This window comes from Nilaparvata lugens, chromosome 6 (genome assembly GCF_014356525.2).
Source record: "Nilaparvata lugens isolate BPH chromosome 6, ASM1435652v1, whole genome shotgun sequence".
Classification (NCBI taxonomy): domain Eukaryota; kingdom Metazoa; phylum Arthropoda; class Insecta; order Hemiptera; family Delphacidae; genus Nilaparvata; species Nilaparvata lugens.
This window is the reverse complement of record NC_052509.1, coordinates 17846315-17860552: the sequence shown is the minus strand read 5'-3', so window position 1 is coordinate 17860552 and position 14238 is coordinate 17846315. Positions and strand designations below refer to the sequence as shown.

At 34.7% G+C, this 14238-nt stretch overlaps 1 protein-coding gene across 2 annotated transcripts in view; it reads left to right on the top strand.

Annotated features, from left to right (window-relative positions):
- Positions 1-14238, top strand: part of LOC111054590 — an 86418-nt gene that overhangs the window by 40783 nt on the left and 31397 nt on the right. The window contains exon 2 of one of the 2 annotated variants that reach the window (XM_039430302.1): positions 6662-6876. In XM_039430302.1, the coding sequence (XP_039286236.1) occupies positions 6802-6876 (75 nt within the window). In that variant the 5' untranslated portion in view covers positions 6662-6801. The remainder of the gene's footprint in view (positions 1-6661; positions 6877-14238) is intronic. The other variant, XM_039430303.1, reaches the window with a different exon arrangement.

The following is a 14238-nucleotide window of genomic DNA, read 5'->3' as shown; positions in this document are numbered from 1 at the left end:
TTGGATGTTTTTATGTTTATATATATAATTTATATAATATATCATTATATCACGATATATATATATATATATATTATATATATATATATATATATATATATATATATATATATATAAATAAAATTTTCAGGAACTGAGTTCCCTTCCTCAACCGAGCAGTGAGTGGTACAGTTTGAAATCCAACGGTCGTGACCACAGAGTACGCACAAAGAGTCAATTGTAGCAGCAGAGACCACAGATTACGTGGTGCAGACGGATGGAGAGAATAAGGGTACAGATTCAGGGGACATTATGAGGTATTTAGGGGGCGGTTACAAACGGGATAACGGGATACCAGTACCTCAAAAAACTCCACCAATCCCTCCTGTAATGTAACTATCCTGAAAGGTTGTTACAGAAACAAATCTCCTCCAAAACTGGCACTAATCCAACCACAAAAAAATCCCAAATCCCACAAACTCCAAAGCTCTGTACCACCTACTTCCCTGGAATTGAAAACCTCAAACCTGTCCTTAAAGATCTGTTCCATGTCATCTCCTCCAATCCCTCTACCAAACACCTTTTCCAGCAACCACCTACCCTTATTTATAAGCAACCTCCCAACTTCAAGAAAATTTTCAGTAAAAACAAATCACTCACCCCTGATGAAATCCCAATCCCACCTGGTACCCTACCTTGCAAAAGCCCCCGCTGTAAAACCTGTCCTATCACTGATTCTTCCATCTCCTTTACCAGTCCTATCATCAACTACACCCACCAAATCCATCAATCCAGTAATTGCATCTCCAAAAATTGCATTTACCTCCTTTCCTGCAACTTCTGTCCTGCCTTCTACATAGGTGAAACCACCACTGCCCTAAACCTCTGGATCAACAATCACAGGGCTTCTTTTAAAAATAATACTTCCCTACCCATCCCTACTCATGGCTCTGAGCACAACAAGAACTTTGACCAATGCTTCAAAGTCAAAGTCCTTGCCACCCTCCCTCCCACAGCCCCCTCTATAGATGTCAAGACGAAAGAATTGGCTTTTATTTGGGTGCTTGGAGCTGCTTCCAGTCCTGGTCTCAACAGACAGCAACAGTACCATAGCTATCAACTCTACACCAACTGTTTAATTAAATTGAAATAAATTTCATCATATCATAATAAATTTCACAGCCATCAAATATATATATTAAATGTTCAATAAAAATGAAAAATAAATTTCATTCAAGTTCAATTCTACAATTCCTTTCTCCAATTTCAGTCTAATTATTTTTTGTTTTCTAATTTTAAATCTCCTATTTCCTATCAATTCATAAGCTACACCTTTCCTTATTCATAACCCACTCAAATCTTGAATATCCCGTTTGTAACCGCCCCCTAAATACCCCATAATGTCCCCTGAATATGTACCCTTTTTCTCTCCATCCGTCTGCACCGCGTAATCTGTGGTCTCTGCTGCTACAATTGACTCTCCCTGCGTACTTTGTGGTCACGACCATTGGATTTCAAACTGTACCACTCACTGCTCGGTTGAGGAAGGGAACTCAGTTCCCGAAAATTTCCGTTTCTAATGTGAGTTTTTAAGTGTTTTCAATCTATTTATGTTTTGTGTCTCCTGCTTCAATTCATATTACAAACTTTAAAGTTTCTTCTGTTATGTGATATATATATATACTATTTACTTCTACTATTATATATATATCTGTATGTGACCTGATCTCGAAAACTGCTCTAACGATTCTCACGAAATTTGGAACAAAGTAGGTTTATGATATGAAAATTCGATTGCACTAGGTCTCAACCCTGGGATAACTCGGTGAAGGACATTAAAAGGATTGATACGTCCTTGGAAAAACAGCTGGAAATTTTGTCGTCTGTCGATACCGTAATCGAAGAGAGTGACCGAGTGCATGTGTGGGATCATCCAGCAGATCTCACGAGAGGAAAAATTCAGCAAGAGAAACTTATTTTCGTTTATTTCTCTTTTTTTAGAGAACATGTTCACTTCAGAAAGTCCACAATAGTAACCAAAATAGTAACTAGATGCTGTTAGTGTAGAATAGTACATAGTATATTAACAAATATTGTAGCAAACATAGTATATCACTCTAAATCGAATTCATAATTTTCGTAATTTCATCAATTCGTAATTGATGATGTGTTTGTTTTTTGAAGTGTAAATAAAATTGTTATTTTGATGATTGATAGTAGCTTAACCTAGATTTTGGTTTGGACTCTAGTATAAATTTGAAAAGGGACAGTTTTGGGCATAAGCCTGTTGTGCCTTCTCATATAACGGTAAAAATAATTGTAAGACTGAAAAAAATTATAAATAAATATAAACTATAAATTCAATCTTTCTTTACAAATTTTCTATGCTTTTATACTCCAGAGCAAATCTCGGTCCCCCGATATTTAAAATAACGAGATACAGGTTCCGATTGTTATACTATCATCAATCTCAGGTAAATATGAAATGAAATAAAAAGCAGCAGAACTTGTAATAGTGGGCAAGTGATATGATTTGGTAGATGAATGAGCTTCCATAGTGAACGTCAGTCATTGGCCTATACAAGTCACTACAATGGTGGCTCATTCACCAAAGTTATTAAGAACAACAAAATTGACAAGTAACAAATGAAAGGTGCGAAGTGCCAGAAGGAAACAGAACAGATAGAGTGGGAGAAAGAAAAAGTATAAAACGAAAAAGTAGAACTAATCATAGAACTTGATTTTAATTGTATTCGCTAAAATGGATCTGGATAACTGAATATCGGTATTGATGATTGTGAAAACTTCGATTCCTTTTATCCAATATGGATAAATAACATCAATATCAACTCCAACATATAAAAAGCTATTTTATAGCTGTGATACGCATTACACACACTAATAATGACTGTTAGAAACTAAAAAGCTATTCTATGTGAAATAATGTATAAGTTACCAGCTAGAACTCGAGTTAAATGATACACGCAAGATTTCCCCTGGGGGAGTTTCCATTTTTCAATTAGTGAAATGTCGCACGCTATTATCATTTATGAAAAGTCGAGGGATTTGAAGTGACAGTGACAGAGGGACTCGACTAATGTTTACATGACATAAAACGTCAAAAGTGGCATATTACAGGTAATTTTAATAAAAACGTAAGGCTCAGTGAAGTGAGTGATGAAGTTAAACTTGATAATTAGATTGATTATATCTACGTGAAAATGGAGCTTGAGGTACAATGAAACATAACTTGGAGTACTTTTCAGATCATTACATTCATCAAAAGGCAAGGAAAGGTTTTGAGCTGTACCTGTTTTTAGTTCTTTACTTCTTTGATCTTTTCTATGATTTGTTTTATCACATGAACAAGTGATTGAATTTCAATGAAAGCCAAGATTCATTCATTTTATTCATTCTTCAATCGTACAAGCACTTACTAATATCAACATTATTGCGAGAGAAAAAGAAGGCAACCTCGATACTTCAAGCTAAATAGTTGGATTAGCTATGGAATTTTGTTGGAATTTACTACTAGAGATTAGCTGGAAGCACCATAAACCTCTACGGTTATTTTAGATTTCTGATTTAAACCGAAAGAAATGAACAAAATTTCAACTTGAGTAGCTAGTTTTATAAGTACCTAACACCAAAAAAGATATTTTCCTTGGAGTTGAATATTGGATGAATAAATCTACTTTCGAGTAACATCGAAGGAAAGAGCCTCTAATCTCCCAAGTCCTCCAAAATTTCAAACTCCAAATGATAATATAACCAGGATGAGAGCTAACTCAAAAATAGTAAACCTTCTGAGTGAAAACTTGAGGTCAATTAACAAGTTGAGTAATTAGTGACCGAGCAGAGGGGTCTAGAGGTGTCACTGATGCTACTGAATAATTTCCATTCAATTTCAAGACGGTGTCAAGATTACAGTCTACACTAGTTAATTACTCAGTTCCAATCTTGGCCTCAGTCTACCTCATGGTGAGTTAAACCTCAGCCGTCACTCACTTCAAATTGCTAGTGTTGTTGAATGGGGAGCATTAATGTGATGTAGGCTGAAAGTTCAAAGTAAATCTCTCTGTAGTATATAATTCACTAGCTCCAGTCACAAACACGTTCACAGTTTACAGTTTGAGCCAACCTTATCTTACCTTTGAGTAGAGTTACTGTTCAACAAATACCTACCCAGTTAACTAAACTTTAGTTTGGGTTATCGTTGACTGGAAACTGTTGCTTTCACAGAAATACAAAGTAGTAAAACTATTTAGATTCAAAGGACTTTGTACTTTGTGTGATAAACAAGACTTACAATAATGTTGTCACATGAAAACGCAACAACAAACAATAAGCAATCTAGATAGCAGGCAGGCAAAGTGACCTCACTTTCAGTCCTTGAGTGATAAGGGTCGAAATATGAAGTAAAAAACTGAAAACAAGTAAATCTTGATCTTTCAATCGAAGACTTCCATAGAAAGAGCTCATATATGAGCTCTATGATGTGATATACTATAGCTATGGTACTTGCAAATAGACTAATGGCATCAGAAACTTTTCTTACAACTTTGACACACCCATACTTTTGAGCTCAGCTCACCTGTAAGCTGCAAGCATTCTGTGACAATGAAATTTATGTCCACCCCCTTTAAGTTTGCCGCGATAACTCATTACAGATAAGAGGATCCTGACTGACTGATGATTAAGAAGGTAGAGACAAGAAGGCCAGTGTGAGAGAGACAAAGCAAAGGAAAGCTCTTATCACGTTATCTCCTTTTCCGTCCAGGCGGGTATATATTATGCTGTATATCCCATATATATACCGTCACTCAGTTTCCCCAGGCAATTTGAAACTGCCTAGACTAAGTGCATCCTGCTACACCAGAGCTGAGTAGTAGGCCACGTCACTTGTGTTTAACGGCCATCTTGATAGGAAATAAGAGGAGGAAGGTGTTTCATGTGATGAACACTTCTAGATCTTAATTTCAAAATTATTTTACATGAGCATGTGATGAATCACTCAAGAATGCCACATTTTTCACTCTATCATATTAAAATTGACTAGTAGCCTTCTATTCTTCCCAAGTAAGCCTATAAAAGTAAATATTAAACCTTGGAGTAATATTTGATATCATAACATGACCCTCGAAACGTATCAAATCCAATGCTTTCGATTTTTCACATAGCCCAAATCCTTCTGCCGAATCAGTCAACTCAAAATTATTATTCACTTCGATTCTCCATCCCGTTGAAATGCAAAACAAACGTTGCAGAAGAGGGACTATTAATGTGTTTGGCCTGAGGTCAGCAGAGCATAGTAGGCGTGTGTAAAAGGGGGTCGATGAGTTGGACATGAATGAATGGGCAGAGCACTGAATGAGAAAATCTGCATCTTTGTGGTTCAATTAAGCGTGTAGAAAAACGTCGGCTGAGTGAATAATATCGAATAATCGGAGGATGGGTCCACACACCACCTCTCATGACCCTCACTTCCTCTTAATCACCATCTGTGTTTTCTGCTGGGGCACGTGTGTGAGTGATTCAAAATTTAGATCCTATACTTAAGATTCAGTTACTCATTTGGATAACCATGATAGTTGATTGCAAATCTCATCGAAAATTTATATCCACAGTAACTTGTTATGCATTTATTCATTTTTAGAGCAAACAATACTAATAGTCGGAAAAGAAATTACAGGCTATTGCCCAAAACTTCTTCAATTCCCTAATTTTGTCTTAAATTGTCCAAATATGATGTAGGTTATGTCAATTTCAATTTATACATCAAATTATCAATCTGGATATACAAACCAGGATAAAACAAACAATTTCGAATTTAGATAGGTTGATAATAAAACTTCCGTAAAAACATGAAACAAATTTCAAATTCACAAAATAATTCCATAAAACACATAAATTTCGAGCTCGAGATGCAGAACAGCTGTGCATAACCCATTACTTGTAAAATCTGGCTTACTCAGACTCCTTCTGAGCAAAGCATAATAGTGCACAGTGACTGCACTACATTTCAGAAACTCAGGAAATAGGGTTTTGCTGCTTTGTAAATGAAATCCATGGGAATCAAAACTTTGGAAAAAATAGTTGAAAGTAGATAACATTGAAGCTATACGTGAGATAGTATGGACAATAGAAAACTGTAGGAGTTACAAGTTGAATAAATAAAGTGGTGATTATATTCCTACATCGGTATTTTCTGGCAATTTCTACTATATTCATCAAGACGGGTAATAGAAGTATTGAATGGACAGAATGTGTGTCATGAAAATTTTGTTTGAATATGAACCTGGATTTAAAAAAGATTGAACAATGATCATCTCAAGAATGTCGGTGCTACTTGATCTAAACCACCTTACAAAATTCGTGAATAAGGCTATGAAACCTCTTCTCTTTTTTATAAAGAGATTCTCTTTAAATTGTCAGCATTCCTAATGGATATCATTGATGCTTCCCATTTTAATCAATGCTGTAGAGTGCATTTCACCACAGTTGCAAACTCTTTGGTCGTCTCTCACCTGAGTCAGAAATCCCATCTCGAAATGTAATTTTACTTTATTTTTTGGAGATGATATCCCACTTGTTCCCACAACTCTCTGATTTTTGTATTATAAAAATACAGAGAAAATTCATAATAAGTTTCAATTTGATTTATGTTTTGTATCTGTTTCAGATAGTTGAGAGAGTGAGTAGTCAGTCCAGTCTGACGATGCGGACTCCGTTGGCAGGGGATGACGATGTAGCGGTGACGAGGTGCGATGATGATGTAGGCCTACTGCAGCAGCTGTGTCGTTGTCGTGTCTCCCAGTCGTCATGGCGATCATAAAGTCGTGCTGCTGTTGGCGATCTCTCAGAAAAGGATGCTACGCCAGCGCCGTCTATACTGGGGTCAGTCAACTAATTTAATACTTAACTATTAGTAAACAAAAAACCAAATTATGTTCACCATTCATTTGCATTTGAACAAATGCAATTTCTAATCCATTATCATCTATAATCTATTACTCATTCAGAGGAATTAATAACACTTTTTATAGAATAGATTATTTTCTTCCTCAAGTAAAAGGTTGTTATTTATTATTAGAGGAGTATGTATGCTATACCACAGTGCCGTCTATAATGGTTTCACTCACTATAACTATATTATATTTAGATTATTCTATATTTATAATAAAGATTATAGATTATATTTATAATATAGCTACAAAAATTATAATTTACAATTCATTCATAACAGTTAACATCTTTCTAGATCATCTTCCACTAGGTTAGGTTGGCGTTAGTCTGAAGGAATAATAAGTTAATCTACGTATACTAGAAAGAAAAAACGAATAAATCATTTCCATACTCTCCAAGCTTCTAGAGTACAATACTTATTATGCTATATTGGATATTGAATAACATTGATGGCATTCCATTTTCATCCAAAACCCAATGGAAATCCAAGCCCCTTTTTATGAATTTTATGAATAGCAAAAGAAAGGAACTCAGTTTTGAACAATAGCCAGATGAGAAGTTGGGTAGAGATTCGAAAATTGAACAGCGGATAATTAGAACAGAATACCAATCACAAATTAGAAGTACGTTTACGGTTAGCCTCCAGGCTCCGCCTTCTCTCTCAGTATTGGTCGAAAATGTTTTCTGCCACCAGATTCCAGAAGGTACTGAGTGTTGTTCAACTATTCCTTTTATCTCTGCAGATTTCAGTAGTAACTGAGTGATTGAATTAATCAAAGGGATGAGAACAGATTGTCTTGAATAAAAATGAAAAGAAACATATTTGCTAAAAACTATTTGGAGAGATAATGGATTTTCCCTGTGATTGATAGAAGTATTTAGAGTACTATTCATTCACCTACTGTGATCAATTAATATTATAATCATGCCATAAATACATGAGAAGGAGCAAACAATGAAGTAATAAAAGAGAATGAAGAAGCTGGATGACTACGGCTAAATTGTATCAGGGACTCACAAGAAGATCTCTCCAAACTCACATGTTCAACCATCTTTCTCTTACACTTATTTGTCTTCTTCATTATTCCTTTGGATATGCACATCCACCATCATTTTTCATCCCTTTTACACAAAACGAGATTCAACAATTCTTCATTCACATTGTCACTCTCATACCAGCAAAGAAACATTCATATTTATCCTTTTCAAAAGAAGCAAGATTTATCGTTCGAATGTAGCAAATCTCTTGAACCATTCATTCTTCTTTTATTCCCACTTCATTGTACTGCACCGCCCGCTAGATTACTGAGCTACTTCCCATCCTGCATAAACAGAGAGATTTCTACATACGTGTACACAATAAAACATACTTGACAGTATTCAAATTTGCTTGATATCGGTTCAGTGGGACTAAGATGTTCTACTGATCCATCCAGGTTTTATTACTGATCTACCACTCATCTATCACTATAATCTATTACTGAATGGGTTCGACTCTGATTTTATTCATCTCCTCCTCGTATCAAACAAGGTCATAAGGAAATAAAGTTCGCGTTATCGAAGTAAATGAGTATAATTACTTAAATAACAACTCAAGAGAGATACATCACAGGCTTTAAAATAACTGCAAATGCAAGTTGAATTGGATGTTTGAGTCGAACAAACACAATAATTATTCATTAAAATAAATAAATGGGCAGTTACCCATTTTTTTCAATTTTGAATCGAGTAGTCCAAACGTTTAATCATTCAATCACAGAAAATCATTCATCTTGAGAATTGCAAATACAAATTTTGAACTCGTATAGATGGATAAGATACTCGAAAAACACAAAACAAATGGTTAGGTATACTGGTTATAAACGCTTATTTCTGTTCTTGGTACGCTACAACTAAGGCTGGTCACACACCGATTAGTCAAGACAAGACTAAACACGTTTAGTCATAATACTTCACATTGCTGCTTATGACGCAACACACACTGATTAGTCATTGCAATTAGACATAACTCCATAAGCAACTATGTGAAGTATTCTGACTAAACGTGACTAGTCTTGTCTTGACTAATCGGTGTGTGACCAGCCTAAAGGTGGAACATTAAGCTTGGCAACGAAATCTATTGTTAGTCCACCAATAATCAAATAATAAAACCTTTAAACTTCATTTAAGAGTGTTTCCACTTTATTCTACCTAAAAACATTATTTCTTTGCATGTATGAGTGCCTTTGATCAGGTTTATAATAATATAAAGAAATAATAAAGAATAAATATTATTCAATATTCATTAAAATAAATAATTGATTATTTAATAAATAATATAAAGAAATGCTTGTAACATGAGTTTACTCTCCCGAATTTCCCGTCGAAGTAATCTTCTAGCCACTAATTAGACATTGTAATTAATCAACCCTGGAAACCTTCTAGCTGTAGAAAAGTTTGTGAAGTTGGTCGTCTACTCTCATCCATACAGTGTTGTTTGTTCAGGACTCGAGCGAAGAAAACTAATATCCAATTTATTCTTCTTCCACCATTGAATCTTGAATCGATACAACATTGTGCATCCACCGATTGTGATCGAGAAGAGGTGGAGAAAGTGGTGAGGAGGTAGGACAAAGAGGGAAAGAGGGGTCTTGAACTGCACGGAAACGATGATAAGAGAAGAGAAAAGAAAAAGGAGGAGAAGAAAACAAGGAAGAAGGAAATACCAGGAGGAGAGACTGGATTAAAAGGAGTAAGGAATGATAAACAAGAATGAGTTGAAGAAAAGGGTGGTTGATGACTAGAAGTATGCGAAAAAAGGTGAGGAGGAAAAGAGGTGGAGGAGAAATGGATAGCTCTCGAAAGATAATAGAAAAAAATAAGAGAAAGAACCAACGTTGTGAGAAATTGTAATTGTGAGAAAAGAAGAAGAAGAAGAAGAAGAAGAAGACGAAGAAGAAGAAGAAGAAGAAGAAGAAGAAGAAGGAGTAGGAGGAAAGGAAGAAGACATAAAATGGAAGTGACTGTATAAAGAAGAGGGAGTGGTGAAAACTAGGAGAAGAAAAAAGACAAGAAGATTTTTGATGAGTGAAAGTACACGAAAAAGGAAGCGAATAAGAATGCGACGAGAAGAGGGAAAATGTGAAAAAATAAAGATAATTCTCCATAGATGATGAGAGGAAAATTTCCAGAAAATCGTTGTGAGAGTGTGAAAGATGAAAGAGAAAATGGAGTAGTAAAAATTATAGAAATGGGAAGATTGTGAAGTGTATCAGAAATGTGTACCTCTCATGTATAATTTTAATGATGTTCAAATGAAATAACAAATATGATGAGTATCTAATGAGTTACGTAACAAGTGTATGGCGCAGAAGAAAATCCAGCTGAAGAAGTGGCCGAGAAAGAAGAGAAAGAATGAAAAGAAGGGGAAGGAATGATAAAAAGGAAGAGGAAAGAATAAAAAGGGAAAGAAAGTGTTAAGAAGAAGGAAGAATACTGAGAAAGAAGAATTGAGGAACAGTTACGGAAGAAAAATAACATTATTTGAGAGAAATAAAACAACGTGATGGATTTTTCGAAGAATACTCATTGATTGCAGCAAAATAATGTAATGTTTAACGTGAAAATGATTAGAGTGAGTAGAAACAAAAGCTGGAAAAATGAGAGTGAGAAACAGGGGAATAGAGGAAAGACAATGTAGGAAACAAAGTAAGAAGGGAGAAGTAGTGCTCAAAAGTGTTGTGGCAAAAGACTGGATCTAGTGGTGTGTAAAGCTAGTCGAGGGAGAGAGGTGTTTACCAAGTTGGCAACTAAAGTTGTGGCAACAAAGTGTGGGGACCAGAAAGTTGCTTCAACCCCTACACTCTCTACATCATCCTCAATATAAATCCAAAGTTGAGTTAGGTGGCAATTCACGTCGATTTTATGAGACATTCCAGAGCTGCTGAATTATGCTTGGAATGGACATTGCCATGCTTTAAGAATGACAAAATTAATTTTCGTGTTCGAGGAACTCCAGAAGCATCACTCTCGGATAGGAAGTATTTCACCTCGCACAAAATCACACTAGGAAATATTTAATAATAATGAACATTCTCTAGTGTATTTGACTGAAAATCATGATGATAGGCTTTTTTGGAGTGGAACATGAATCCAGACAGGCTTGATTTTTCTTGAAAAGTAGGATTGGCTTTCTCGTGGGAAATTCTGAATTTTAACAAACTATAATTAACCAGAAGACAAACATGGTTGAATTAAGATAAAAATGATGAAACTAATATTATTTATTGAATGAATTAGATCTTGATTCAATTTACAAGCGAATTCCACGAGGTTTTAGTAACTAAAATTGAGTTTTTTACACTTGATCGATTCATATGATTGAAAATTGAAATAATAGAGCTTTTCTAAAAAAGAACTATTTGAGATTGATTTTATTTTTGAAAAACAATAATAGTAGTTCCATACAGCAAATTTCTGAGCAGTATCACATTAACGTTTGTTTATTGAAATGGAGAAAATTCACTGTTACATTATTCTTTAATGATATTATTTCATAATAAACATATTATTAAACATGTGATTATTGCATAATGAGTTCATTATTACATACTCAATCAAGAATCGATTTCGCTCTAAACAATTAATGAATCAATAATGATATTATTGAACGTAAATCTAAGCTCATTAGCATTATTTGAGCAAATTCAACATCTCATTCATTTCAATCTGTACAATCAATGAATACTTCCCCAATCAATTTATCCAATTGAATTGTATTAAATTTCCTTTGGTAGAGTAGTTTTAAAAATGTTGATGAAACATTTTCATTGTTGAATAATCTCCTACAACTTTCCACTATAATATTTCTAAGAACTTCCAGACCAAACCAATGACTTGAAAACTTTAATATGTTTCACATGTTTGTCATCGGCAAAGAAACAAACCCAGAAAGCTATACCCTAATCAAATGTGGAAGGCTTGGTAAACCATGAGATACCACTATCGGTTTAGGAAAAACAAATCCAATGAAACTCTCATCCAGTTTTCCAGCAAAACATTTCTCAGATACTTTTAAATCACAACAAACTATCTAATCATTCATACCAACTCATTACAAGAAAGCTCATTGCAAATAATAGGAGAGTGACCAAACTTTTGGTTGGCAGATAATAGGAAAACAAAGAAATTTAATCAAACACTCATCCGCTTATTGAAAAACATTATCAGAAACTTTTCAATCACAACAAACTATTCAATCATTATTATTCCATCCATACCAACTTAATACAGGAGAGCTCATTGCAAATAATGGCAGAGTGACCAAACTTTTGGTTGGCAGATAATAGGAAAACAAAGAAATTTAATCAAACACTCATCCGCTTATTGAAAAACATTTATCAGAAACTTTTCAATCACAACAAACTATTCAATCATTATTATTCCATTCATACCAACTTAATACAGGAGAGCTCATTGCAAATAATGGCAGAGTGACCAAACTTTTGGTTGGCAGATAATAGGAAAACAAAGAAATTTAATCAAACACTCATCCGCTTATTGAAAAACATTATCAGAAACTTTTCAATCACAACAAACTATCTAATCATTCATACCAACTCATTACAAGAAAGCTCATTGCAAATAATAGGAGAGTGACCAAACTTTTGGTTGGCAGATAATAGGAAAACAAAGAAATTTAATCAAACACTCATCCGCTTATTGAAAAACATTTATCAGAAACTTTTCAATCACAACAAACTATCTAATCATTCATACCAACTCATTACAAGAAAGCTCATTGCAAATAATAGGAGAGTGACCAAACTTTTGGTTGGCAGATAATAGGAAAACAAAGAAATTTAATCAAACACTCATCCGCTTATTGAAAAACATTTATCAGAAACTTTTCAATCACAACAAACTATTCAATCATTATTATTCCATTCATACCAACTTAATACAGGAGAGCTCATTGCAAATAATGGCAGAGTGACCAAACTTTTGGTTGGCATTTACAATGCTATTTTCGAAACCTTGCTACCCGCTCACCATCCCTTACAAGCTTCCTCCCTACTACACTTTTCCTCTGATTCCAGTTTGAGCTATTGTGAGATTCACGAGAAAATGTCAGAATTAGTTGAATGAAAAGTGGAAGGCTTGGTAAACCATGAGATACCACTATGGTTTAGGAAAAACAAATCCAATGAAACTCTCATCCAGTTTTCCAGCAAAACATTTCTCAGATACTTTTAAATCACAACAAACTATCTAATCATTCATACCAACTCATTACAAGAAAGCTCATTGCAAATAATAGGAGAGTGACCAAACTTTTGGTTGGCAGATAATAGGAAAACAAAGAAATTTAATCAAACACTCATCCGCTTATTGAAAAACATTTATCAGAAACTTTTCAATCACAACAAACTATTCAATCATTATTATTCCATCCATACCAACTTAATACAGGAGAGCTCATTGCAAATAATGGCAGAGTGACCAAACTTTTGGTTGGCATTTACAATGCTATTTTCGAAACCTTGCTACCCGCTCACCATCCCTTACAAGCTTCCTCCCTACTACACTTTTCCTCTGATTCCAGTTTGAGCTATTGTGAGATTCACGAGAAAATGTCAGAATTAGTTGAATGAAAAGTATTGATGTTTTTCATGATGAATGCTGACAGTTTGAAATAATTTCACTATAGAAACATTCTTATCCATTTATTGATCAGACTCGTCCACCCTCTCTTTCAGTTCCTCTATCACACCCTCTCCATTCCTTTCCCAAATACACTTTTCTTCTATTTTCCATGTCATTCTACCCCTTCTTCCACTAGTTGATTACTCGGTTATTTTAGTCTTCATCTACTGCCCTTAGTTTTCTTTTCTCTTCCTCTTCTGATTTGTCCTGACTTTCTGACGTTGCCTGCCTCTGACTCTCTTCCTTTGGTACTTTCCGCTTGTATTGTTCTTTTTCGCTTTCCATCATTGTTTTACTCAGCTCTCTCTCTCCGTTGTCTCTCCACATCATTCTCATTCTATCATTCCCTTAGCATCTTAGTATTCCTTACTCTAACAATTTCTTCATTTGTTAACTATATTTCTTGTCCTATTATTACTTTTCTTCAAGCTGTATATTCCCCTCTGCCCTCTCTCTATCCCAACTATCGATATTTATCCCTTCTACTCTTTCACTATACCATTGATCAACTCTCTACTCTTTTTGGATAACATGTTCAGTCTCTTATACGATTCTTATATTTTCTTCTTTCTTGTTTCTCTTCAAATTCTAATTCGACTAGATATTTTC